Raw genomic sequence first — 27518 nt, 5'->3', positions numbered from 1 at the left:
GTTCTCTCCCTGAGTCTACATCCTCAGTGTGCTGGGTAGCGCCCTTCCGGAGATCAGAAGATTGTCACCTCTCTTCCCAGCACATACAGAGATGAGGACCCCAGGCTCAGTGGGCCCTCCCGGGGTCCTGTGTCCAAGCCACTTCTGGGGAAACAGCCCTGCTCTGGGCTTCTACTTTGCACAGTAGGTATTTGTTAAAACGGCTCTCACCAGTCTAAGGATTTCCCCTGAGAAGAGGAAGGTGTCATTAATTGGAGCATCTAGTTAGTGCATGCCAGGCTTAGTGCTGGGCAATTTATTCCTTTGCTCACAATTCTCACACTTGCTTAAAGGCAAAAATTACCACCCCGGTTTGTAGATGGGAAAATGAAGCGCTAAGAAGTTTCCAGGTTTACCCGAGGTGACAGAGCAAGAGCAGAACACTGGGCAGAGTAGGACTAGAAACCCATCACAAGGAGAGAATCCTGCCTATCCCTTCACTAGCCACCCACTTATTCTTTGGGGAAGAGTTGACTGTGAGGAGACTGTGTCTTCTGCTGGCTAAGGCCAGAAGGTTGCCACGAGGGGAGACCAGGGGCGGTCTTGGGGGGAAATTCTTGACCCCAAAGGAGTCCAAAACACTGAAAAGGAGCAGAGCACAAGGCCAAATTCTGGATCTGGCAGCAGGCTTGGGGAAGTAGAGGGGCCACAAAGACCAGAGAGGACCCAGGCCTCTCTCTAGACCTCAGAGGATGAGGGGTGGCATCTGTCCAGGGCTCCCCTGTTCCTGTTAACGCAGTCCTGAGGCATTCAATATGACCTAGGAAGGATGCAAATCTTAGCGCCTGGCCCCGGAGGAGCCTGCCACCCCACCTCCCTCCTCTGGGATGAGGAGAGGGTCAGATGCCCAGTCCATAGCTGGGAAGCAAGGGGCCTTGAGCCGGAGATGGCACAGTAGAACCCCACCTTCCAAGAAGGCAGAGTAAGGCAACCAACGGGCCTGGAATGAAGCACACGTGAGCATGCAACAATAACAAGTGGGTGATAAGAGTAAGCTCCTGGACAGGGAGGCAGGGACAAAGGTCGGGGAGAGGACAACCCCCTTCTCCCAGCGCCACACAGTGAAATGAGACGCTTTAAGGATAGGAGACCAATAACATGAAGGCGAAAACTGCAGAACCTCGCTCGAACCAGGGCAGGGGGGAAGCAGGCACAGGGAGGAGCTGGCTGAGGCTGTGGGATCGTTTATTGGGACTATGTCCAGCCAAGCCGCAGTGCCACCTGGGCCTGGAGCCCAGAGCCCCCCCCCCCGGGAAGCAGGGAGGAGGCGGGGGGAGGAAGTGTGGGAGGCTCTGCGCGCCCCGGGTTCAGCCGCAGTCCAGTCTCCTTCAGTGCAGCGGGGGCGGCGCTCAGGTGAGCGAGGTGTCGTCGTCGCTGCCCTCGCCGCCGGCGCCCCCCGCGCGCTCCTCCCGGCTCTCCGCCACCGAGCTCTCGTCGATGTTCTCCAGCGAGTCTGCGTGCTGCACCGACAGCTCTGACAACGCCAGGCTGGGCAGCGGGCTCTGCTCCGGGTGCAGCCAGGGCTTAAAGTGCGGCTGGTGCTTCTGCTTCCACTCCGGGTACTTGACACACGCCTTGTACATCTTCTTCATGGCCTGCAGACCCAGCACGCCGCGTCAGGGGGCACGGGGAGGACCCGCGCTCTCTGCTTCACCAGGCCCCCTCCAAGGCCCTGCGCCCTGCACCGCCCCCCCCCCCCCCCCCGGCTCAGCCCCCAATGTCTCCACTCGGATAGGGTGGAACCTCATACTCTAACTCCGCCCCTGACTGGTCTCCACCCCTGGTCCCCCCTGTCCCCACCCCCTTCCCAACCAGCAGATCTCAAAAGTCCCAAGGCAACTCACCTTGGGAGCCAGGAACTGGGAAGATTTATTCACCACCCACTTGGGTAAGGAACCTGTGGGGCAGGGAAGGGCGGGGTGGGGGGGTGAAAAAAGGAAGAGGAGGCCTCTGGTACCCAGCCCTATCCCTCCCCGCCCCGCCCTCTGCCTGGGCTGCAGGAAGGGGCTGGGTAGTCCTCAAGGCAAGGAGTGTCTTCCTTACTCCTTCCTACATGGGGTCCTCAGGCTCAACTCAGTCCCCTGTGTCCCTCTGCTGAGCTGCTGAGCTTCATGGAAGAAAATCACAGGGTCCCAGGTGATCCCAGGCTACTTGCAAGTTGTAATTCTGACCCAACAAACTCTACCCTGCTGCCTCTCCCCCCTCATATTGATATACACTCTCATCCCCAACTCCTCCTTCAGGACTAGCTCAGCCCTTCTTTTGACTGTCCTTCTAGACCTGCTCCCCAGCTACACAGACCCCCTAGGCTGAGTACCCCAGCCTGCCTGAACTGAAACTCACAGACTAGCTCTCTACCTGCCTCCCTCCAGTGTCTTCTCTGGCTCTTACACCCAATTCACTCACTCCACAAGGGCCAGGGAACTCAGGCCTTGGGTCACTGTGTCCACAGGACTCTGGGTGTGATCATCAAAGGTGCTCAAGACTTAACCAGCCGCTAGCCATTCAATCAATTCACTCAACCCATAGTCACTATAACACCCACCCTGGGCCGCGTTGGAAATTCAAAGACAATTCAATGGAGTCTAGCCTGTGCCAGGTGTTCTGCTGGAAGGGAATAATCCCACAGTGCAAGAAGCAGGGCTTATTTCCCTGGGCATCAGAGACAGAGAGGAGATCTGACATAGCCCTGGAGGGCTGAGCGGGGAGCAGAGGTGTAATACATGGCTAGCTGAGGGAATGGGAATGAGAAAGTATACAGATATGGTGGGGCTGAGAGACCTGGGCAGAGGCTCGGACTAGACTCCAAGGACAACGAAGTGTCACAGAAACACTTCAAGCAAATAAGAGTCACAAGTAAATACACATTTTAGAAAAATTTCCCCAATAGCTTCAGACAGATTAGGTGACTGCAAATAAAAATGATAGGGCCAGGAATGACATTGGAGGGCAAATCAGGAAGAATCAGACTAGATTTGCAAGCTGAGGAAGAGAGTGCTGAACCACAGGTGTTTAGTGGGGGTGACTGGAAGGCTGAGACTCAGGAGAAAGGGCAGGTTCAGAGCAGGAGGTGGCGAGTTCAGCTTTGGAGACAGTACGTCACAGGTGCCTCAGAGGCATCCTGTGGTAGACATACATCTAGGACGTGATGGCCGCAGGAATCTGGGTCTCAGCAGACAGAGACTTGTGGTCAGCTGCAGAGCACTCATGGGAGCGGACAAGCCCTCCCAAGAGAAAGACAATAGGCCTGGGATTTCCAGGATGGGAAGAAAGGAGAGCAGAAAAGAGCACACAGGAGCAGCCAATAAGCAGGAGCGGATCTGAGTAGGGGATGTCAGAGCCCAGGAAGACAGCTCTAAGCCTTTGCAGAGGAGCAAGCTGCTACCTCTGCCCATTCTTTTCAAACCATTGGTTTTGGATGGCAACATTCCCAATATAAAACGGCTCCTAACAGATGGCCTTTCAGACCCCTAGTAGATCAAAGCCACCCCCTAGGGCATAAGGAAGGATCCTACAAAAGGATGCTAGGGCCAAGCCCTCACCTTTGGGGTCCACCTGGGCCAGGTAGGTGATGACGCAGCTCTTAGGTCCCGTGCTCTGGATGAGGTAGCCCGTCTGGATGGACACAGCTCGGACCAAGTCTTTCCGAGGTGGATATTTCTGGGGATGTAAGGCACAGCGAAATGAGACTCAGGTGCAGGCAGAGTCAAGGTGTCTTTGTGATAGATTCATGCATGCACACTCCCACAAGTTCACATCCTCTGGCCAGGCCTGAGGTGGAGTGGGAAGAAAGGGAGGAAGTACACTTGGTCACCTTTGCCCCATCCTATTCTCTCAGGAAAGGGCCAGTCTGGGGTCAAGGCTCAAGAGTGTTCAGTGCTGGGCCTCGGTGGCTCACCCCTGTAATCCTAGTTACTCAGGAGGCTGAGATCTGAGGATCGTGGTTCAAAGCCAGCCCGGGCAGGAAACTCTGTGAAGCCCTTATTTCCAATTAACCACCAGACAAACAGGAAGTGGCGCTGTGGCTTCAGTGGTAGAGCACTAGCCTTGAGCAAAAGAACTCAGGGACAGTGCCCAGGCCCAGAGTTCAAGCCCCATGATGACAAAAAAAAAGAAGAGCATTCAGAGACATATAACCCATATCCAGACCAGCCATACTTGCCTGTCATCCCAACACGGCCCCCTCCTCAGGCAGGGCCACAGGGCCCTACTATCTCCTACCAATTTCCTGGCTCTTCTTATCCCACAGCTCAGCCAACCAGTCAACTTATTATTCCCATCCCCTAGCCTGAGAGGCCCACACTGCCCCTCCGGGTCTGCTTGAGAGCCCCAGCAGGGGGACAGTAGCCATTATCCTTACTGTAGAAAGAAACTGAAGGCCTGAGGGACTGTGCCTACCCCAAAGCCATATATAAGTCACTGTGGCAGCCTTGCTTGGCCCCTTCCTCTGCTCGCCCAGCAAGGAAGGCAGGTCTACTCACAGGGTGTTTGACTGAGTAGTTCATAATGATGTAATCAGCACCCATGGGGAGCCAGGAGCGGAGGGTGATGACATCACGGTTCTTCAGAGGCTTGGGACACCTCCCTGTGGAGGGCAAGGGACAGTTCAGCCCGACCACAGGCCCACCTGCCTGCAGGGTTGGGAGGGAGGTGCGTGTGGCAGAGGCCAAAGATTTGGAGGTGCCTAGTTAACCGTCAGCTACTCCAAATCCAAACAGGTACACCCTACCACCACAGTTCCACAGCAGGAACCAGAGCAGAGACAGAGAGAAGCCCTGTCTTTAATGTCTCCTCACGATTTCACATAGCCTACACCTGAGCTGGCCTGTTTGTACATGTGAATGCTAGTGTATGAGAGAAGAACAGAACTACTGGGGCAGCGTGTGTAAATGTGTGGCTGTGGTTGTGGACATGCGAGCGTGTGCATATTGGTAAGTGCGCTCCTGGGTGTGCCCCAAGGAAAGGATAGCCTTGGTCTCTGGCTGATTGCTGGCCCTGGGGTTGGCTTCAAGGAGGGAGGTGGGGAGGAGAATGCTTGTGCCTGCTCACAAGAATAATAGCCCACATCAGCATTGACTGTCAGGCGAGCGATGTCAAAAGTCTCGATGACGTTGCTATCCCACTTCTTTCGGTATTCAATGTCATGTAGGACATCGTAGAGCGTCTCGGCTGGCACGTCACGGCACTCCATCCGGCACTGCGGACAGACAATGATGGTTAGGGCCACAGAGGGCTCAGAAACCTGGCCAGGGGGCCAGAGGGGCCCTGAACAAGTATCAGGAGAAGGAAGAAGAGCCAACGTGGACTCACTTCTTAATCACAGCCTGCTCCAGCTCCCCCAGAAGCCACTATCCGAAGCCATCCCTATACAGCACCATCCCCTCCTCCAGAAACCTTCCAAGGAGACTTTGCCAGCTCCCGTACACTCTCCAGTCAGATGCTCTCCCACCCCTCTGTGGCTCCTCCCAAGAAGAGGCTCGCAGTTGATCCACATGAAAGCAGAAGTGAAAAACAAATGCTCTAATGCATGGTTTCTTTCCTTTTGTGGTATTCCTAACCACCTGGCTATACTGCTTGCCCTGCGAGTGTGTGTGTGTATGTGTGTAGTTCAAAACCAATCTTTAGATGTCTTTCTACTTAGTAAGCCTTGCTTATTAGCGTCACTTACTATAATATTTCCTCCCAACGACTCTACCAAAGAGAAACCCAAGGAGGAACTTGAGGCTAAAAGAGGTTAAGTAAGTTGCCCACAGACTTCAGGCTGGTAAGCAGTAGGGCTGGGATTTAACCCAGCTCACATGTCTGGAATGTAAGTAAAAACAGGACCAGGTTTCCCTAGACTTGCACTCCGAAAGATGAAACTCAGTGTTGTTCTGTGATTTTTTTTTTCTTTTACCCAAGAGCCCAACCCCCAAGATCAAGTTGCCCTCAGCAAAGGAATGAGATTCCTATAAAGTTGCCTCAAAGAGCATTCAGACAGTGCAGGGACACCACATATATTGCTTCCCCCCGCCCCCATATTTCGACCTCATAAGGGAGGAGCCGCGCCGCCTCCCTTCTCAATCCCACTGACAGGGACGGCGCCCCCCCCCCCCCCCCCCCCCCCCCCGCAGCAAGGCCATGCCACAGCTGTTAAGGATTCTAAGTAGCACAAAACTCATCAGGCCCGGCACAAACTTCAGAGTTCAGAACATAAAGAGGAACCAGCTATGTGGCACAAGACTATATAACCAGATAACTCCAGATGGGGCATTCTGCAGGGCTACTGGCCGGGTCTCTTCACAGGACAGTTTCACATTGACAGGTCAAGGTTGTAACAAAGGAACCTGGCAAGACAAAAATTCTAAGAGGCTATAACAGCCGCATGTAAAGTATGGCCTGGATTGCACAGTGATCTGGACATACCAGCTTCTAGGACATTTTTGGGTGATCTGAGTATCTGAGGTGCCGAACTTTTGCAGAAACAAGATGGCGGAGGGAAAACCTAGGTAACAAAACAGGATGTGCAATATAATTTCAATCTCACCTTAGGGAAACAAATATATGCTTAGAAAAAGGCACAAGAAAGGGCTGGGGGTGCAGTTCGGGTTAAAAGTAATGGGAAGAAAGAAAGGAGGAGGAGGGGACAAAGGGAAGGAAATTTTTAAATAAAAATTCTCCTAAGGTGTGATTCAGAGATTGTGTGCCTGCCTAGCAAGGAAGCCGTCCTGAGTTCGTATCCCATGATACCAAAAGAAGACATAGTGGGAGACCATACACCCATAGACTAATACTTTAGGAACATTGTCTAATTTTACCGTAGTGCTCTGGGAAATTAACCCTATGTTAGAAATAAGACACTAAAGTTCAAGCCGGGCACTAGTGGCTCACTCCTGTGATCCTAGCTACTTTGGAGGCTAAGATCTGAGGATCACAGTTCAAAGCAAGCCTAGGCAGGAAAGTCCGTGAGACTCTTTCTTTCTTTCTTTCTTTTGCCAATCCTGAGGCTTGAACTCAGGGCCTGAGCACTGTCCCTGGCTTCTTTTTGCTCAAGGCTAGCACTCTATCACTTGAGCCACAGTACCACTTCTGGCTTTTTCTTTATATGTGGTGCTGAGGAATCGAACCCAGGGCTTCATGCATGCTAGGCAAGTACTCTACCACTAGGCCATATTCCCAGCCCCATTAAAAATTTTTCTTCTTTATTTGTGTGTGTGTGTGTGTGTGTGTGTGTGCCAGTCCTGGGGCTTGAACTCAAGGCCTGGGCATTGTTTCTGAGCTTTTTTGTGCTCAAGGTTAGAGCTCGACCACTTGAGCCACAACTCCAGTTCCAGCTTCTTGGTGGTTAGAGATGATATTCTCAAGGACTTTCCTTGCCCAAGCTGACTTCAACCTGGATCCTCCAATCTCAGCAGCCAAATGGAGGGCCAGGTGCCGCACAACACGCAAGCCCGCCCTCCTGAGCTCTAACCAGCCAGTAGCATGTGGAGTACTTCTGAAGAAACCAGGATTTCTCTAAGTCCAAGTTTGGTTCTCAAATGTGTTATCAGTGAGTGTTAGAAGGTGTTACCTGTGGGTATAGAGGAGTGGCAAGGGACCTCACAATTTAAGTAAGGCACTCCAACCCAGGACTGTGCTTCGCCCTCAGGCCAGACTGACCTCCCCCCTCCCTCACAGGAGAAACCTTGCCTATCCCACCAATACCCCTGTCCTCCACTCTAGGATCTGAGTCACTGTAGCTATGGCAGCAGGCAATAGGCAAGTGAGCAGAGCCACCAGCCAGTGGGGCCCCTGGGGCATAAACATTACTTAGCACTTTATCCTTAAAGATAAAAAGGGAAACTTCAAAGCTTTCCCAAGCTAGAGGTAGATTCTCAAGGAGGAAAGCCAGAAGCGGGCTCCTAGGTGAGAATCCTAGCTGTTGCAGTCCAGGAAACTGAGGCAGTCCTAGGGACAGTCCTAGTCACTCAGGAGTGTTGGCAGGCATCCTCAGCTAGTGGGTAGGTTCTGGCTCCTGGCCCAGGCTCTTTCCCCCACCCTTAAGAGGCAGGGGCCATGTCAACTGCCAAGTAAGAGAAGGAAATTACATCCTGCTTTTTTGTGCTTTGTTCCCGCTCTGGGGCTGGTAGCCACACCTCAAAAGGTGTAATTCTAAGAGGCTTTGGAAGGGCAGGTAAGGAGGTAGGGCTGAGTCACTGCAGACTGCGGGCCAGGCCTATGATGGGAACCCACAGCCCTTGGGCCCTGGGCTAGTCAGTTCATTGGTCTGGATTCTAGGAGTGTCTACTGGAAACAGGGGCTGAAGGCAGTTGCTCCATAAACCTAGAAAGCCTGAAAGTCTGGTTTTGGCCATCTATCTACAGACATTTTATAGCTGAAAAAACTAGGGCCCCAGGGGGAGCAATTGTCACCACAGGACATGTCCCCAGCACTTCATTCTCTCCAAATCGCCATGACATGGATATTGGTATGGGGTTGTCCAGAACCTCTGGTATATACCTCTGGGTATTCGTCCCCCAGTATCACAGAGCCACAGGCAGAAGGGACTGGACAAGCGAGGAAGACAGTCAGGAGAGACTCATGCAGTCTTTAAAGCAGATAGTCCTACTGACCAAGCCCAGCTCTTGCCTGGAGCACAAGACTCAACTCAGGAAGGAGAGAAAAAAATGTAATTTATCAATGAAAATAGTACCTGTCTTCTGAGGATGCTGTAACTGGATGAGGCATGTGTAAGGTCCACCCCCGGAAGGGCTCCATGCAGATGCCCCCCTCCTGTTTAAGTCTGCACCCAGTACCTGCGTCACCTAGGTAGCCTGTACACCTGGAGGCAGTTACCTCCTCCTTCTCTGAGGTCACATCCAATCCACCTGGCCACACCTCCCACCTTTTCCTATATAATCCAGCTCAACATGGTCCCCACGCTCTTTCCTTTTCTCTCTTACTCTCCCTTTCCTTTTCTCTCTTTTTCTCTTCTTCCTTCCCCTCTGTCTCCCCGCCCCTCATGATGTGCAGGCTGGCAGTTTGCTCTCTCCCCAATAAACTCTTCTCGCCTAAACCACGTGGCAAATTTCTTTTCTGGTGAACCTTACAGTATGTAATATGCCTAGCACATAGTGAATGCTCAAAAAGTAACTGTTACGGGGCTGGGAATGTGGCTTAGTGGTAGAGTGCTTCTTAGCATGTACAAAGCCCTTGGGTTCGATTCCTCAGTACCACATTAATAGAAAAACCCAGAAGTGGCACTGTGGCTCAAGTGGTAGAGTGCCAGCCTTGAGCAAAAGAAACTCAGACAGTGCCCTGAGTTCAAGCCCCAGGACTGGCAAAAAAAAAAAAAAAAAAAAAAGCTACTATTGTTTGGCATGACCCCCGGAAGGCCATACATTCTTCCACATTAGCAAGGACTAGGTTAAATTTGCATGTCCCTTCTTATATTTTGGCCCTGGTGCCCCTCCCTCCCTCCTTTCCCACTCCCTTCCCCTCTCCCTCCCTCCCACTCCTTTTCCCTCTCCTTCTCCCCCCCTCTCATTTTTGTGTCAGTCCTGGGGCTTGAACTTAGGGCTTGTGCACTGTCCCTGAGCTTCTTTGCTCAAGGCTAGTGTCACAGACACAAAGGGCCAAAGTAACAAGCCACTGAAAGAGCAGAAAAGAGTGTGTCATGCAGAAGGAGGCCAGAGGCTGAGAGCACTCCAGTGCCCAGGCCGCATCTCAGTCTACCCTCGCCTCTCTCCACTCTGCTCTGAGCTCCTCTGGGAGGCATTAGAGAGACTGGGGAGGGGAGGCCTATCTGCCAAGGCCCAGGTCTAACCCAAGATCCAAGTCTGACCTCCCTAAAACCTCCCACAGAGTCCTCAGTATCCTTGCCCATAGTGTTTAGAGGACTGGGTTATCCCATAGTTCTCTTTCTCTCTCTTTTTTTTTTTTTTGGCCAGTCCTGGGGCTGAACTCAGGGCCTGAGCACTGTCCCTGGCTTCTTTTTGCTCAAGGCTAGCACTCTACCACTTGAGCCACAGCGCCACTTCTGGCTGTTTTCTCTATATGTGGTGCTGAGGAATCGAACCTAGGGCTTCATGTATACGAGGCAATCACTCTTGCCACTAAGCCATATTCCCAGCCCCTATCCCATTGTTTTCTGATTCTGGGAGTTGATACCTTCATTCTGCAGATGACTGCTAGGGAAACTGAGACTCAGAGGAGAAACATATCCTCTAGGCTGTGCTAACTTCTCAACCCAAAGTATTTCAGCAGAGCAATTACCTTCTCCCCACAGAATCAGACCCAAATGAGGGGAAAGCTATCTACCTAGGCATTTGGTCCAAAGGATCAAATCAGTCACAGTTTCAATCAGTAATTCAACCCCAATAAGCACAATGATTATTGAGTCTCTGACCAATTCATCACCCTGTAATGGTGATAAGAGCACCTGGACCATGGACCCCATGGGGGCTGAAATTTACCAAACAGTAAAGGCACCAAGGTGCTTGCTTTGCAGACATCACCTCTTATCTCCCCAACACCTGGGTGGGAATCGCCATCCCCACTTTACACATGCTGAAACTGAGGCAAGGCCACAAAGCTAACACATGTTCCTGACCCCCAAGTGTCAGTGAAACCAAACCTGCCGGTGGCTGCAGACTAACTTGGGTAGCTGGTGACTATTACACAGTGCACACTGAATTCAGAAGGACTTGCTGACCGGTGGGGCTCGGCACACCGATGCTTCTTCTGAACAAAGCCCCTGACTCTGTGTCCAGACTCAGTGGCCTCAAAGACAGCTTTTCTGAAAGCCAGCACCACTGGGGTTCTATGCTGGAAGCTCCTCCGAGAACCCTCCAACGATTACGCTGTCCTGCCAGGTCCAGCCAAGCCCCCAGACTCACAGTTTACCCGGGAACTCTGGTCTGTGTATCAGACAAGTTCCTGCCATGCTATACCCTGACTGTGTGGCCTTAGCCTGGGCAAAAGACACTGGAAGGCCCAGTGTCTTCATCTGTCAAATGGGATGAAACATCCCTGGAAGGATTAAAGAAGATTTCCACATAAAGGCCCTAAGCAGTGGGTGCCCTTCCTCCTGCCCAGCCTCCAGGAGCCTCAGACCTCTCAGGCTCTGTTGATCCCTGAAGGTGAGATACACAATAACAATCCCCACATGTCAAGATCCCACCACAGGGAGGGTGGGTGGACAGAGCAGGGGCAGCCCTCCATACCAGGACCTGCACAGATCCTGCAGTCAAGCCCTGCTCTCATCGTGCTGGACCATGGGAAGGAGTTGAGATGCACAGGCCCGCTGGGCACAACGCTATTCGGAGGCTTAGTGTCCTCCCGGACACCCCATGATATTGAGTTAAAGGAGCCTCTGCTCTTTGAGTTTCCAAGACACTCCAAGATTCCCAAGGCCCTTCCCCTTCTTCCTTCTCCTAGGAGAAAAATTGCTGCTCCAGGGCACTGACTGACATTAGAGGTTGGGGGGAGAGAGTGGAGGAAAGACATCTATGGTCCTGCCATGACAGGGAGCCGAGGCACTTCCTCCTCCTCCAGGTCTGCTCCAAATACTTCTCCAGAACTTTCCCTCAGTGGTTCCTTTCCTGTTGTCTTCAAACTTGGGCCTGCTGCCACCTGTCCAGGAAGCCTTTCCTGTTCCTGAGTTGTTTACACTGAGCACACACCCATGGCATCTATTCTCCTGCAGAACCATGGCCCCTTGATCATCCTGGCACATAGTAAGTGCTCAACTAAGACCAGCTACCTGGATGACGGGATGGACAAGTGAGCCAACAGAGAGGCTGCACCTGTGTGAGCTTCTGTAACTGTGGATGCTGGGGTCTGTGGATCACAGGGGAGATCTTAGAGTGTAGATTCTCTCTCCTCTCTCTCTGCCGTCCTGGGGCTTGAACTCAGGTCCTGACCACTATCCTTGAGCTCCTTTTTGCTCAAGGCTAGCACTCTGCTACTTCAGCCACAAGGTCACTTCTGGCTTTTTCTGTGGATGTGGTGCTGAGGAATCGCACCCAGGGCTTCGCGCGTGCTAGGCAGGCAGCAAGCACTCTACCGCTAAGCCACATTCCCAGTCCAAATGTCTCTCTCGAGGGGCTCCCACTACTGATGCCATCACCATACAAAGGGATGCATCACCATACAAAGGGATGCAGGGGTTGGGGTATCTTAGAAATAGTAAAGGGAAGATCCAGGAGAGGTTCTGGAACTTGCTTTTTGATCTTTGCTAGTAGTCAAAGAAAGGAGGATTAGCTAAACACAGTCCTACCTCCTCGGGACACTGAGGCAGAAAGGTTATTTGAGCCTGGGAAAACACAGCAAGACCCCCATCTCAAAAATAAAGAGAAGTAAAATTACGTTTTTTAAACTAAGGCATCAATTTATACTTAGTAAACTAACAGGAATATAGAAAATACCCAACCCTGTGAGGGTATGATAAAATTGTTCTCAGCCAGGTGCTGATAGCTTATACTTAAAATTCTAGTTATATAAGAGGCCGAGATCATTAGAATCTTGGATTGAAACCAGCCTGGGCAGAAAAATTCACAAGACCCCATCTCCCAAATAACCAACAAAACGTCAGGCTGGAAGCATTGCTCAAGTTGTATAGTAGCAGTTTAGTAAGGCAAGCAAGCACAGGTCCTGAGTTCAATACACACACACACACACACACACACACACACACACACACACACACACACACACCTCCACACCAGACATTCAGGTCTAGGGCTGTAGCTCAGTGGTAGAATGTGCTTAGCATGTGCAAACTCCAAATTCAGTATTAGCATCCCCTCAAAAAGAAAAATGTTACAGTTGCAGAAAAAGAGTTCCACTATTCTAGAAAACAATTTGTATAAATGTATGTGCTACCCACATGGGTTTGGCAATTTTTTATTTTTTATTTTTGCCAGTCCTGGGCCTTGGACTCAGGGCCTGAGCACTGTCCCTGGCTTCTTCTTGCTCAAGGCTAGCACTCTGCCACTTGAGCCACAGCGCCACTTCTGGCCATTTTCTGTATATGTGGTGCTGGGGAATCGAACCCAGGGCCTCATGTATAGGAGGCAAGCACTCTTGCCACTAGGCCATATCCCCAGCCCTGGCAATTTTTTTTTTTTTTTTTTTTTGGCCAGTCCTGGGCCTTGGACTCAGGGCCTGAGAACTGTCCCTGGCTTCTTCCCACTCAAGGCTAGCACTCTGCCACTTGAGCCACAGCGCCGCTTCTGGCCGTTTTCTGTATATGTGGTGCTGGGGAATCGAACCTAGGGCCTCGTGTATATGAGGCAGGCACTCTTGCCACTAGGCTATATCCCCAGCCCCAATTTTTTTTTTAATCATAAAAATGTGTCATTCAAATCAGTTCCCAGAACCCCATGACTCGTAATAATTTATACTCAAGAAACAGTAACGTAAGAAAAAAGTTCTGCTACAACGCTCATGGCTATATTATTGCATTTGTAATTAGAAAATTACATTAGGAACCGCCTGGCACACTAGCAGAAGCAGGCAGGGTTGGGTTCAGAATGACACATCATCCTAAGGCTGGCTGCTGGGTCCCAGAGGCAGTGCCCCACCCAGAACACAGGGCTCATGATAGAGCCAGCTTTGCACCCTCAGAACCTACGATAGGCTTAGTGGAAGCAGCTTCCAGAAATGTTTATAAAGTAATAACCCCAGCAGTCTGAGGAACGTCTACACATGCAAATTTAAATGAACACGCTAACACTTGTGCTGTAGTTTAAATTGCGTATGAATTATCCAGAAGCCATTAGCTCATGCCTGTAATTGTAGCTCTTCAGGGGGAGGCTGAAATGTGGAGGATTAAGGCTTGAGACCAGCCAGGGAAGGAAAATTCACTAGACTTCATGCCCAAAATTTATTTTATTTTATTTTTATCATGGAACTTGAACTTGGGGCCTGGGCACCATCCCTGAGCTTTTTTTTGCTCAAGCCTAGTGCTCTATCCCTTTGAGCCACTGCACCTCTTCAAAATGATTTTTTAAAAAGCAGGACTAGAGCTGGGAATGTGGCTTAGTGGTAGAATGCTTCCCTAGCAAGCATGAAGCCATGGGTTCAATTCTGCATAAACAGAAAAAGGAAGAAGTGACCTATGGCTTAAGTGGTAGAGTGCTAGCCTTGAGCAATAGCAGCTCAGGGACAGTAGCTAGGCCCTGAATTCAAGCCCCAGGACTGACCAAAAAAAAGCAAGACTGGAAGCATGGCTCCGTGGTAAAATACCAGTTTAGCAAGTGCAAGTACCTTAATATCAATCTTAGTCCTAAAAAACAAGCAAACAAACAACTACACAGGGGGCTGGGAATGTGCCTTAGTTGTAGCGTGCTTGTCTAGCATGCATGAAGTCCTGGGTTTGATTCCTCAGTACCTCATAAACAGAAAAAGCCAGAAGTGGCGCTGTGGCTCAAGTGGTAGAGTACACTAGCCTTGGGCACAGAGAGGCTCAGGGACAGTGCCCAGGACCTGAGGTCAAGCCCCAGGACAGGCAAAAACAAAAAAACACAAAATAACTATGTACATCTGGGAGCTGGTGGCTCACATCTGTAATCCTAGCTACTCAGAAGGCTGAGCTCTGAGGATTAAGATTCAAAGCTAGCCTGAGCAGGAAAGCCTGTGTGTGTGACTCTGAGCTCCAATTAAACACCAAAATGCCAGGTGTAGAGCTGTAGCTCAAGTGGTAGAGCATTAGCCTTGAGCAAAAAAGTTCAGGGACAGTGCTGAGGCACTGAGTTTAAGCTTTATGACCAGCACCAGAACAAAACAAACAAAAAAACAACTATGTATAAATTATCTGAAAGAAATTTACTACTTATTTACTTATTTAATGTATCTATTTTTTGTGTTGGGACAGTAGGGCTGAGCACTGTCCCTGGCTTCTTTTTGCTCAAGGCTAACACTCTACCACTTGAGCCACAGCACAACTTCCAGCTTTTTCTGAGTAGTTCATTGGACATGAGTGTCCTAGACTTTCTTGCCCAGGCTGGCTTTGAACTTTGATTCTCAAGATCTCAGCCTCCTGAGTAGCTAGGATTGCAGGTGTGAGTCACCAGCGCCTGGCCTTTATTTATTTGTTTGTTTGTTTGTTTGATGAGATGGAGGTTTCACTATGTAGTCCACACTGGCCTCAAACTCCTGAGCTCAAGCAATCCTCCGATTTCAGGGAGCACAGGTACACACCTGGATTGTCAGTTTTGGATTCTCACTACTGTTGCTACAACACAGATTATACAAGATATTAAAAAAAAATACACTTTTAACCAGGCATGGTGAGAAGCATTCAAGAGGCTGAGACTAGAAGAGTATGGTTAAAGGCATCCTGGGCTACAACAGAAGTCCCTCCCTGTCTTTAAACACACACACACACACACACACACACACACACACACACACTTTTTCTAATTAAAAGTGTTGCCTAACTGAGGCACTGGTGGCTCATGCCAGTAATTCTAGCCACTCAGGAGGCTGAGATCTGAGGATTAAGGTCAAAGCTAGCCTAAACTAGCTAAGCCTGTATGATTGTTAGCTCCAAGTAACCACTATAAAGCTAGAAGTAGGGGCTGGGAATATGGCCTAGTGGCAAGAGTGCTTGCCTCGTATACATGAAGCCCTGGGTTCAATTCCTCAGCACCACATATATTGAAAATGGCCAGAAGTGGTGCTGTGGCTCAAGTGGTAGAGTGCTAGCCTTGAGCAAAAAAGAAGCCAGAGACAGTGCCAGTGCTCAGGCCCTGAGTTCATGGCCAAGGACTAGCCAAAAAAAAAAAAAGCTGGAAGTAGAGTGGTAGAGCACTATCCTTGAGCAAAAAAGCTCAGGGACAATGCCTAGTTCAAGCCCCAGGCCCAGTACATGCATACACAGGAAATTGTTTTCTAAATCCCCAAGTCCTTGTTTCCTAGACCTGGAAGCCTAGGCTAGGCAGAGGGGACCCTGACACCACCTGTGCTGACAGCCAGGTCACAGAAATCTCTGCTGCAGAGTCTGGCTGAGTCAAGGTTAGCGTTGTGCTGGGAGTGGGAGCCAGAGGGGACCCTGGTGAAGCAGAAGTGTACAAACGACAACAGCCCCATTGGGTCACAGCAGGGACAGACAGAAGAAGAGCTGCATCAAAGCTGAGTCTTGAAGCATGTCCAGGAGAGCAGGTGGCAGCCAAATGCAAGAGGGGCAAAGGCCCCTGGCAGAGGTGCTGGCACATGTCTGGGAACTAAAAACGGCCACTGGCCAGGAAGGAGGTAGCGTACGCAGCTACACAGGTAACCTGAGTGACTCAGTGACTGAGTGAACAAAAATAAGGGTGGAAACAGAGCTGTCCCTTGGGCATGTCAAACTGTTCATTCATTCAGCATTCAGCCATCCATTCAGCAAGTGTTACTGGGTGCCAGCTGTGGGCCAGGCTCTGCGCTGTGCTAGGGGTTGGACAGCTTCATCCAATTCCATTACCCGGGAGGAGGGGGGGGTCACATCCCTTGGTAAACAGTCGTTCAGAATCAGCCTGGAACCAGTATGACCCCAAGTCTTCCTGGAGTCTGCTCCCCTAGAACCAAGGAGCCAGCCCCTGGCCAAATGAGGACCATGCTAGGGGCTTTTAGGGGAGGGCAGAGTGGGAAGGGGACGTTAGGGCTGGCTCTGCCTGGGATTCACGGAGTGGAAGGACAGAGTGCATGTGCTGGGAGCCCAATGCAAGGCCTCACTCCTCATCCTTTGGCTCAGTATTCCCACCTACAAAATGGCCAGACAGGCCTTGTGGCCCTCCCTTCTGAAGGGAAGGGGATCTGGAGTGGAAATCCTGTCACATCTCTCCAAGCAGAGCTCCTGACTCATTCCTACTCTGCCCTGGTCCCTCCCTCCTGTCTCCAGGAGCCTCTCTGGACCAGCAGCAGGCCCCAGCTCCAGCAGTGATGAGCATGCAGCTCTGCCCACAGAAGCTGACCTCCTGCTCTGGTCCTCCAGCCTCCCCAAGCTCCCCCAGGGAAGGAGTGAGAAGTCAGCTAGAAGAAGGAGAGCTGGGAGAGGCAGAGAGTGGGGAATCTACAAGAAAACCTGCAGGTGGAGGAACCGGTGAGACCAGACAGGAGCAGCTTGCCACTGTCCATCAAGATAGACGGAGGACAAACACCTTCCAAGGCTTCGGGGACCACAGTGAGTGATGTCCCGCAAAGATCAAGCGAGCGCCTGGCTTCACCTCCAGCAGCCTCTTGGGCATCATACCCTGGACAGTCCTCAGGCCTCTGAGCTCACCTTGTGCAGTGCGCCATATTATCTTCCTCCAGTGCTTTTGCCCTACCTTTCCCATACCTGGAACCCAGGCATGGTTCTGGACTCATCCTATCCATCAGTTCCCTGCAACCAGGAGCTTCCTAAAACCCAGAGCTAACCATTCACTGCCAGCTTGAAAGTCCACTCTCTCCCCGCTCCCCCAAGATGAAGTCCAAACTCCAAAATGTCCTCCCCTTGCTCCTCAGCCCTGCACCCCTGCCCCTGCGGAACTCACAGACACAGTGCTTCCTGCCTCGGGCCTGGCTTTGGGCCCCACCCAACATCTCCTTTCCCCACCACCACCTTGGAGCCTTATCACTGGTCTCCCTCAGCCTAAATCTTTGTCTCAGTACTTCTCTCCAGGGGCAGCCTCTGTCTCCATTTCTCTCTCCTCCAGGCTCATGTCTCTGGGGAGCAAGGCCCAAGTCGAACCCATCCCCAGGTCCCAGCACCAGTGCAGTGGCTGATACAGTAGTTAGAAGGCACAAAGGAGAGGAGAGGAGTGTAGGCATTGGGGCAGAGCTAGAAAGCACACTCAAAAAGAAGACCTTGAAACTCAGAGATAGGCCCCAAGGCCAGGCCAGGAGGCTACGGAGGAGGCTGGAAGGGGAAAACATGGCAGAGCCAGAGCTGAGCCCCGGGGGTGGCGCTGCCAGGAGACAGCTGAGGAGACATAATTGGATCAGAGACAACTCTGCTCCTGCAGTGAGGGGGCGTGACTCACACCACACAGAGGCATGCTAGACACAGAAACAGTCTCATACTCGGGCACAGACACAACCATAGGCACATGGGATGCCTTCCATACGGACTGACTGCGCCTTGTCAGGTTGCTAACTGGGCAGGAAAAGAGGGGATGGGAGCCTGGAACCCACCAATGGGGAGCTCAGCCTAGCCAGCTGAAGGTGTCACACACACAGCCACCCTGATCCAGCTCCACACACACAGAAAACCCAGACCTGGAATCCCCTACTCCCATCGCACAATCCTGTCCTCATAACATACGTGTAACCACCATCTGGTCGCTTCTTTAGTTGTTTGCTTCAGTTTTGCTTGGCTCCCCCATCGGATGTAGATCTAACGACCACAGTATCTGATCTGTGTGGTTTGATGCTAAATTCCTGGAGATGACACAGTGCTTGGCATATGGTATGTTTCTAATAATGTGTGGAATCCATGAGTGCACGCATGACTGAATGAATGAGTGAATGTTGAAGAAATAAAAGAGAGCTCCATCCCTCTGGCTATCAGGCCTCTGCTTTAAGACTTGTGGGTCCCAGGAGACCTGAGGAATCCTAAGACAGAGAAGTTGAGTGTGTCAGGAGACCGTGGGGTCGGGGGGGGGAGGGGTGGTCTAGGGAACTGGCAGCAGATGGGCATAGTGACACAAAATCTAAAAACTGAGACTGAGTGGTCAGGGCCCCATTGGGGAGACTGAGGTAGGAGTCACCCTCTACTTCTATATATACAGACTTGGTTCGTTTGCTCCAGGACACAAGAATCCTAGGTAAGTATCCAGGGCGGAGCACGCCTACTGCTTCAGGGATCGCAGGTTGAGAGGCAGGAAGGCAGTGGTAGGCTGAAGCCCCGGAAAAGAATCCCAACTGCCGTGGGGCTCCGTTTAGTGACAGGTAAGAGAAGTCTGAATCTCTGAAGGCTTCAGAACATCTAGGGCAGCCTGGGCACTGCGCGGGGGGGGGGGGGGGGGGGGGGAGGGTTGGCACAAAAAAAGCACCCAAGAGGGGTGGAGACACTTCCAGCCTGATGCCTGGTTCATGCTGCCTTGCTGAATCACCTGTTGCCAGAATACCCTCATTTGTCCAGGTCAGGGGCAAAGGAGTGTGGGGGATGAGGGCTGGAATAGGTCTCTGTTCCTATCTATGCTTGCTGTGGCCCGTCCCTTCGGGAACAGTCTGGAGCAGCCCATCCAAGGCCCCAGATCCCCACTGAGTGTCAGCCTCTGGGGTCACTGTGCCTACAGCTTTGGCTCCAGGTGGTCAAGCCACGCATGGAGACACAGGAGAGGAAAGAAAACCCAGCTGTCTCCAGTACTCACTCCTTTCTCTCATCTCTTGAAACTTTAAAGACTCTCAGCTGGAAACTGAGCTGAGGCTCGTTAAAGTTTAAAAGCCACAGCCTAGGGAGCTGAGTGTGGAGGGCACAGAGCCAGGTTGGGGGCTGACGGCTCCCCCCACAGTACTGGGGTACTCCACCCACTCTTGGGGTAGACCCCGGAGAGCTGTACATCCCTACCATCTTACAGCCCAAGCACCACACCTCACAATTTGCAAGCTGCATAGTTTGATGGAATCAGCATGTCCCCTTCACTGTTCTTTTTTTTTCTTGCCAGTGCTGGGGCTTGAACTCAGGGCGTGGGCACTGTCCCTGAGCTTCTTTTTGCTCAAAGCTAGCACTCTACCACTTGAGCCACAGCGCCACTTCCAGCTTTTTCTGTTTATGTGGTGCTGAGGAATCGAGCCCAGGGCTTCATGCATGCTAGGCAGGCACTCTACCACTAGGCCATATTCCCAGCCTCTCCCCTTCACTGTTCTTCCGAAGTCTTTCTGGATGTGGGCCCTTAGCCTGATTCCCCACAGTCTCTACTTTAGTGTAGGCTTCACAAACGCATCTTCTCCAACTATGTTTGTCTAAGACCTTGGTGCCCCAAGATCTTCAAGCTCTTTCGCCAGGCCTGGGGCTCTGATCTAGTCTTCCAATCCCCTCTGTCCCCCACATTCAACCACCCACAGCTCTCCAAATGCACTGCCCTGTCTCCTGCCCCAGGGCTTTCACACTCTGAAACTAGATGCTGTTAGACTTGAACTCCTTATTCTCTACCCAGTTCCAGAGGAATCCCTGGAGCCTCCTCCTCTGTGAAATCTTCCTTGGCCCCCATGGCTGGCAAGGTCCCATGCCCCTTCTGGGTTTCCATAGCTCCTGTGAGAGGTGTCGCTCCCGGCACCCACCTGAGAGCTCCTTGATGGTAGGGTCTGATTCCTTGCTGTCCCCCACTTTGAGCACAAAGCCGGGCAGAGTGGCTATTGGGGTGCTCACTGAATAAATGAATGAACAAATGAAGTCCTATAAGGCAGGCCTGCCAGAATTACTACCCCTGTTTAACAAATGAGAAGCTGAGCCTAAGGTGGAGCAGCAACCAAATCCTGTGCTTTTTTTCTTTTCTTCTTTTCCTTCCTTCCTTCCTTCTTCCTTTCTCTTCCCTCCCTCTTTTTTTTTTCTTTTTTTGTGCCAACCTTGAGACTTAAACTAAGGGCTTGGGCACTGTCTTTTCAAGGCTAGCACTCTACCACTTGAGCCACAGCACCACTTCTGGCTTTTTCTGAGTAGTTTATTGGAGATAAGAGTCTCATGGACTTTTCTGCCTAGGCTGGCCTTGATACAGTCCTCAGATCAGCCTCCTGAGTATAAGTGTAAACCACCAGCGCCTGGCCTGAACCTGTATACCTCCCATATCCTCATAACCAGTTAGGCACTGCCAGGAAGCCTCCTCAACACCGCCAGTCACCTCCGACCTGCCCCTTGTCTAAGCTCTATAGTCTAGATCTAACCACCAGAGGTGTGCTTGCTCTCTGGGAGCCTGGTGCCCAGGGCTGTTATGGAGCCCCTTCTTCTGGTTGTCTCTACTGTCAAGTCTGAGCTAGAGCAAGGGCAGAAATCTTTAAGGCCTAATCTTGGATTCAAGTCCCCATCTAGGAGCCTCCTTGCAGGAACAGACTACTATGGCCTAAGCCATCTATCTGTCCTGACCCTGTATCCAGCAGCGCAGTCCTCCTCTATTCTGGCTTAGGCTTAGGACAGTCTATAGAAACCACCATAGTCTCTAGAAAACTATCCAGCACTTTCCTATAGAGAGAGGGAAACTGAGCCCCAGGGCCTGAACTTACTCAGTTTAAGGCTGGAAAAGCAGACTAACTCCCACCCCTGTCACCACAGATAAGAAAACAGACCCAGAAGGGTGAAGTGACCCCCAAGGTCACATAGTGAGGACTGGGCTCTCACCCAGCTGGGTCCACTCCAGGGTGCCCTCCCACGATGACACAGCCTGGGGAGACAAGGACAGAGAGTGAAATTCCACGGGGTCCTAGGTACAAAAGGTCCAAACTGTGCTGACAACCAGGCCAAAGTGTTGAGAGAACTCAGCCCTGGCGGCCCAAGGTCCTGGGTTCTCATCCAGCTTCATCTACTTCTAGCTGTTGGCCTTGCACAAGTGAACTCTTGCTGAGCCTCAGTTTCTGCTGCATGAGGCTAATGAGTCCCCCTCTACAGGCCCTGCCCCCATTTCCCCAGAACACTTTTGAGTCTGTTAAGGGTGAGGAAGGCCCTCAGACGTTACTGAGAGTGAGCTTTTGAGGGGGAGCAGAGAGTAAGACCTAAGCCCTGGCTTGACAGCCTGGAACCCAGGGGTCCTGTGGTGCATGACAAGGGGACAGGGAGACAGGTTGGAAGAGTCCCTAGAGCTTCTGCCAAAGGAGAAGAAGAGGGGCTGCAAGAGAGGAGGTGAGAGGAAACAGGTCCCCACTGCTCAGCTTCTTGCAGCTAGAGGATCCTCAGGTTTCCAGCCATACTGTAGTCCCCTAAGAGACCTCCTACACCTGTTCTAACCCCAAGCCCGTCAGGCTCCTGTCATCCCAGCCTACTCCTCTCTCAGTGGACTGCCAAAGAACCTGTGTCCTGTGCAATAGTCAAGGATCACCCGGAATTATCCGTCCCATCTCCACCAAAGTCCGAAAACTGAGGAAGGGTCCAGGTCTTTTCCTTCGCCTCTCACATGGTAAGCCATAGAAATGGGTAGGCAGCAGACGGGGAGACGTCAGGATATGGCATCCAGGGCAGAGCTGGGCTCTGGCATCTAGCCTCCGGTCCCTCATCTTTCCCATGGGCTCTGGCACAGGCACAGGGTTCAGATGTCTTTGGAATTAGTAGGGCCCAGTGGCAGGTGGGCAGGCAACCCAGAAGGGGCAGGATGTGCCCAAGGTCACACACAACAGAAAGGGCATGACGTGCAGAACTGTATCCCAACTGGCTCTGGTTAGTTAAATGACACAGTTCCCATGTGTCACACCACTAATGACTCTGTGGGGAAGAGGCCCGAATTTGGGGAGACATAGGTTCAGGTTCTAAGCTGTCCTTTGCTTTGTACCCAGAATTGATAGTTAGCCTCAGGAAGCTAAATCTCAGGAGGCACTATCTCCTGTCCAGAGCACAGTGCAGGCCTGAGGCCAGGCCAGGCTGGAGGCCAGAAGGGAGGGAAAAGGTTGGAGATGGCTGCCAAGAGCCCCTTTACCTTGGTTCTGACTGCTAGGCACAGAACCATGGCAGCTTCCAGGGACCTCTGGCGACAGGGTAAGAAGAGGAGGAGGAAATCAATGAGGTAAATAAGTAGGTGGACCTCTCCCCCTAATTCACAAGCACAAAGTATTTTCTGCAGTGGGAGAGAAGAGGACAGAAGTTCAACAAACTACTGGACTCTTCCTTTGACCTGCTGTATGACCTTGGCAAGCCACACCCCCTCACAGCCTTTCACGGTTTTGTCATCCATCAAACAAAAATGGGATGATAAGAACATCAAGTCCTCAGGGCCTTCAAAGCTTTATTGATGGGGGTCAAAGGCCACAATGTTGCCTAAGGATGTGTACCCAAGCTGAGAGGGACAGGAACTCTGGAGCCAGGAGGCCAGGGTTCCATTCTTGCTTGACCTTAGGCAAGTACCTTCACCTCTCTCAGTTTCTTTGTCTGTAACAGGGAGACAAGATTACTATAGCTCAGGACTGGCTGCAGGGTGAATTAGATGACATTGAGGAAAGGTTTGGCTCAAAGCAAGTGCTCTTATCAGAAATAAGATTAGCTCCCAGGCACCTGAGAGTCCAGGAACCTTGGGAGGGATGCTACGAGGTCTCTACCCCTCTCCCAGAGTTCTATCTCTACCCCTCTCCCAGAGTTCTATCTACTGCGTGGAGAGGCCCAAGTCTAGAGATCTTGTTCTTAGGGATGTTCATAGTCCACCTCCTTCCAATGCCCAGGGTTTGTTCTCCTCTACCGAGGGAAACAAAGCTGGGAGTGGATTATCAAAGTAAAAGATAGGGTGAGAATTGTAAGGGTAACTCATCGGGGCCCTAGGCCTGCTTGGCTAGGATTTAGATGTCCCTGGGCTGTGCCCTGCCCCTCAGAATACTCATCAGTACTCCAAGGGAGGAAAGAGAATAGAAAACAGGATTTATATGGGGTGCTCTGGCACTAGCCACTGTGTGGCCTGAGAGAAAAGAAGATTGTGGCCCTGTCCAGAAGCCCATGTACCCCAGTTTTTTGAAGTTCCTTTTATCCCAAGTCAGACCCCTCCCTTTTGAGGGGTCTGTTGTAGCAACGAGGCCCCAAGATCTGCCAGCTCCAGTCCTGGGATGGATTGGGTTTATTTATTAACCAAGCCAGATGGAGTAGGCAGCTCTGCCCTGTTGACAGAGGGTGGGAGCAAGTTCCCTTTTCCTCCCCTTGGAGAGCCAAACCCTGATGGAGAAACTACACTTCCTAACCCTTGCCTGCCTTAAGCCTTTCTCAGTCACCTTCCATTCACTTTGTTCCTTTTCTTCCAGCAACATTCCTTCCCTATAAGTGTTGGACATTATGAGGAAGAAAGGACCTGTCCCCTGGGCTCTAGCTGGAATTCTTAACTGCTTTTCCTTTCTCTGCTGTTGGGTTCAAACACAGGTTAGGCCTCAGAGAAGCCCAGGCTTAAAGGCCTCTGCTGAGTCTGGGCAGAGACCCAGCAGGGGAGTTGTACATGTCAGATGTCAGTCCAGAGCCAGATAGCTGGGATGCAGACAAAGAGACACGGGGGGGGGGGGGGGGGGGGGGGAGGGAGAAAGAGCAGGCCAGGCTATCTGAGGCTAGATGGACAAAGCTGTAAATGATTAAGGCAAAATGAAATAGAAAGATACAGTGTCAGAGGGGAAAGGTCAGAGACCCAGGATCCTGAAGTGAGGCCAGGATGTCCAAGTTAAGTCCGAAACCAAGCCCCAGGCTGGAGAGTCTAAGGAGTCCAGTGTCCTGTCCCCTGGAAATAGAAATGCACAACTCCCCCCCCCACACCCCCGCCAATGCTCCAGGAGGACAGCAGAAGCAGGAGAGGGCAGCAAAGGGCCAGACTTCCTCAGGAACCTTCTATGCTTGAAATGTGGCACTCCTAGCAATGCCAGATGTGTCATGACCAGCTATGGAGGTTCCTAGACCAGAGGCTTCACCAGCCTTTGGGCCATCAAACTTTCTATCTGCCCTGTCAGGCCTGGGAGAGGAGATGGCTGTGCGCGGCTGATATCATCTGCAACTACTCCCTAAGCTGGCTTTCCTTGGCCCCAAGTTGCCCGCTCACCCCAAGCCTGGCCCAGTGTGAAGTTAGCAACATCCAAGCCCTCCCTTGAGTTATCTGCCAGTTATGACTGAGAGCCCCTGCTGGTGATGCTAGAAACTTGGAAATGGGGGAACTGTCAGGGAGGGAAGGCAAGAACAAGGGACTTGGCAGAAGAAATCAGCTCTCTGGCACGGAAGGGTGCAGCAGAGTCAGGTAGGCCCAGACCCAGCTCAGGCAGAGAATCAGCAATGAGGGAGAAAAAGGGATCAGTCTGCCTGACTCGACTCAAGCAAGGAGCCAGGAGGAGGAGGATTTAAGGACAGAGGTTCTGGCGACAGCCCACCTCCCAAAACAGGCAGGGCGCACGAGTCCCCGGGGCCTCGGTGGGTCCATCTGTGAGACGGGGGGGGGGGGGGGGGGGGGGGCCTTAGCTCAGCAGCCCTCCCTCGGTGGATGGAAGTAGCGCCGGTCCCAGGCGGTAAGGTGCACGGGCAGGTGCAGGGGCGGCGGCGGGCGCCCTAGGGCGGCCCTACCTTGATCTTGTGCAGGGTCCGATCCATCTCCACCGCCTGCACCCACACCGACACGCCGGCCTTGCTGTAGGTCAGGTTCCAGCCCATCTCGGCCTCGCACTCGGACCGGAAGCTTTGGAAGTCCCGGTCGTCCGGCACTTGGACACTCTCTCGGCCCAGCGCCGGCCGAGGCCCGTGGGGCTCAGGGGGGGCGGCGGGCTTCTCCATGGGGAGCGCGGCGAGGCCCGGGGCCCTGGTCCCAGGCCGGCTTTCCCGGGTCCTCGGCCGAGGCTCCGACAACGTCGACGCGGCTGCAGATGCTGACGCCACCTTCCTGGGACCTGCAAGACCGGTTTGGGGACGCGAGTCAGGGCGCTGGGGGGCGCGGGTGGGGCGGCCCGGGTCCCGGACGAGTGGAAAACTCGGGACAGGTACGGGAAGGTCCCCACCCCCCGGCGACGGCGGACGGGGACGGGACGCCTTCGGGGCCACTCCCGGGAGGGTGGGGGGTGGGGGGGGGAGGGAGCGACCGCCGCACTCGCCCGCCCGGGGCCCGCGCGCGCGTGGGGGCTGCGAGTCGTGGGCAGGTGGCCCGCGGGGAGCCCGGGGTGACGGGCGGGCGACGTGGCGACGGGACCTGCCCCACTAACTCGGCGGCGCGGGCTGCACGCGGGACGCGCGCGGCGGGGAAGGGAAGGGGCGCCCGCGGCCGGGCTGCTCACCTGTGCCCGCTGCTCCGCCGGGGCCCGCCGGGGCCGGGGTGCGAGCGCCTCCGCCGCCGCCGCTGCCGCCGCCGCCGCCGCCGCCGCTGCCCGGGCGACCGGGGGCCGCGCGGGGGCCCTGGGGTGGGGGTGGGGGGGAGGAGCAGTGGGTCCCGCCGCCCGGCCCCGCCCCGCGCCCCGCGCCCCGCGCGCCCCCTCTCGCCCGCCCACCTCCCTCCGGGCTGGGCTGCGGGCTCCGGGGCTCCGCCGCCCCGCTCGGGATTTTCCAGGCTGCGGAGGTAAAGCTGACGGGAGCGCCGGGCCCCGCCCCGCCCCGCCCTGCCGGGTCCTAGCGCCCGCCCCGGGTCGGGCGGGGGGGAGACCCCGTGGGGCCGGGGTGGTTGCCTTCGGGCTACGGCTTGGGGTGGCCGAGCGGCGTCGCGGGGGCCGGGCGAGGAGGAGGGGCTCCTCGAGAGCCATCCTGGAAGTTCACCGCGAGCCCCTTCTCTCCGCCGCTCCCCCACCCGCCCAGGTACTCACTTTTGCCACAGCCCTATTCACACACGGGCTCCATAACGCTCCCGAGCGCCAAAGATGGGCATCCCCCACGCGCGGACCGCCAGGCTCGCGGCCCACCGCAGCTCCCAGAGGCAGCCCACACGCACCCTACCCTTTTCCCGGTGGGGATGCAAAACCCACCACTCTCCGAGGCTCGCAGGCCGGCCTGGCTTGGGGGGGGGGGGGGAATCTTCACTCCAGTCTCACTTCCACCTGGGAGTCTTAACCAGCACTCCTTCCGTCCCAGACTCCAGCCTTGTCCACCGCCACTTGTCCTCAGCACACCTAGACGCACAGGCCTCTCCCACGGACTAGGAAACGACTTCTGGGGCTCCCTAGTCCCTTCCCTGAAGACCTGACCTGAGCTCTATAGCTTGGGGAGCTGGGGGGGGGGGGCGTGGAGGGGAGGGCGGATAAGTCCACCGGGCTCTTCAATCACCCCTTCCAGCCTGGGAGCCCCTGGCCTCTGGGTCCTAGTGCTAGTTCTATGTCCATCTACTCTGTGTGAACCCAGGAGTTCAACTTCTCTGAGGCCAGGCCAGTATGAGTGTGGCCACCTGTCCCTATCACTGGCCATAGGCCACAGGGGGGGACCTACGATGAGCTCTTCTGGACGGGCAGCTAACAAAGTCCAACAATTTCTCTACACTGACCCAGTGTCAGAGCCCAGGTCTCAAGCCTTCCACCCAGGGCTCTTTGCTATGCCTTCTGCCCTCTCCTCACTGGGCCTCTCTACAGAAGGACGGTACCTCCTAGTTTCACCATCCAGAACTCGGGGAGGGGGTGGGAGGAAGAACAGCTTTCTTACAGGTGCTAAGAGAAAAATGAGGAGTCAGCATGATGGGTTCACAAATAGAGGTGTTTCTTCCTGAAGGGCTTAGAGCTCTGAGAGGTTTGTAAATCAAGACCAAGCTAAAAACTGCACGGGAGCAAGCAGAGAATCATGATGGTGAAGTGCCTCCAAAGGGCATTCTGCAAAGTGAGTCCTGTCAAATGAGGTGCAGGTTCCCTTGTGGCTTGAGTGATTTAGATCCCCAGGCCTCCCGGCTGCAGGCTGCAGTGCGGGAGGAACAGTCAGATAAACACACACACACATACACACACACGTT

The 27518-nt window shown here is 53.2% G+C and overlaps 1 protein-coding gene across 1 annotated transcript; it reads right to left on the bottom strand.

Moving 5' to 3' along the window:
- Window positions 1–1207: 1207 nt before the first annotated feature.
- Stard10 (StAR related lipid transfer domain containing 10) lies at window positions 1208–26140 on the bottom strand. Its single transcript, XM_048359605.1, has 7 exons — window positions 25873–26140; window positions 25172–25491; window positions 5089–5236; window positions 4521–4624; window positions 3582–3699; window positions 1884–1936; window positions 1208–1634 (listed from the first exon to the last, which is right to left on the bottom strand). The coding sequence occupies exons 2-7, from the start codon at window positions 25376–25378 to the stop codon at window positions 1389–1391; spliced, it is 876 nt and encodes a 291-aa protein (XP_048215562.1). The 5' UTR covers window positions 25379–25491; window positions 25873–26140; the 3' UTR covers window positions 1208–1388.
- Between the last annotated feature and the right edge of the window lie 1378 nt (window positions 26141–27518).

This window comes from Perognathus longimembris, chromosome 13 (assembly GCF_023159225.1).
Source record: "Perognathus longimembris pacificus isolate PPM17 chromosome 13, ASM2315922v1, whole genome shotgun sequence".
Lineage (NCBI taxonomy): Eukaryota > Metazoa > Chordata > Mammalia > Rodentia > Heteromyidae > Perognathus > Perognathus longimembris.
This window is presented reverse-complemented; position numbering and strand designations above follow the sequence as displayed.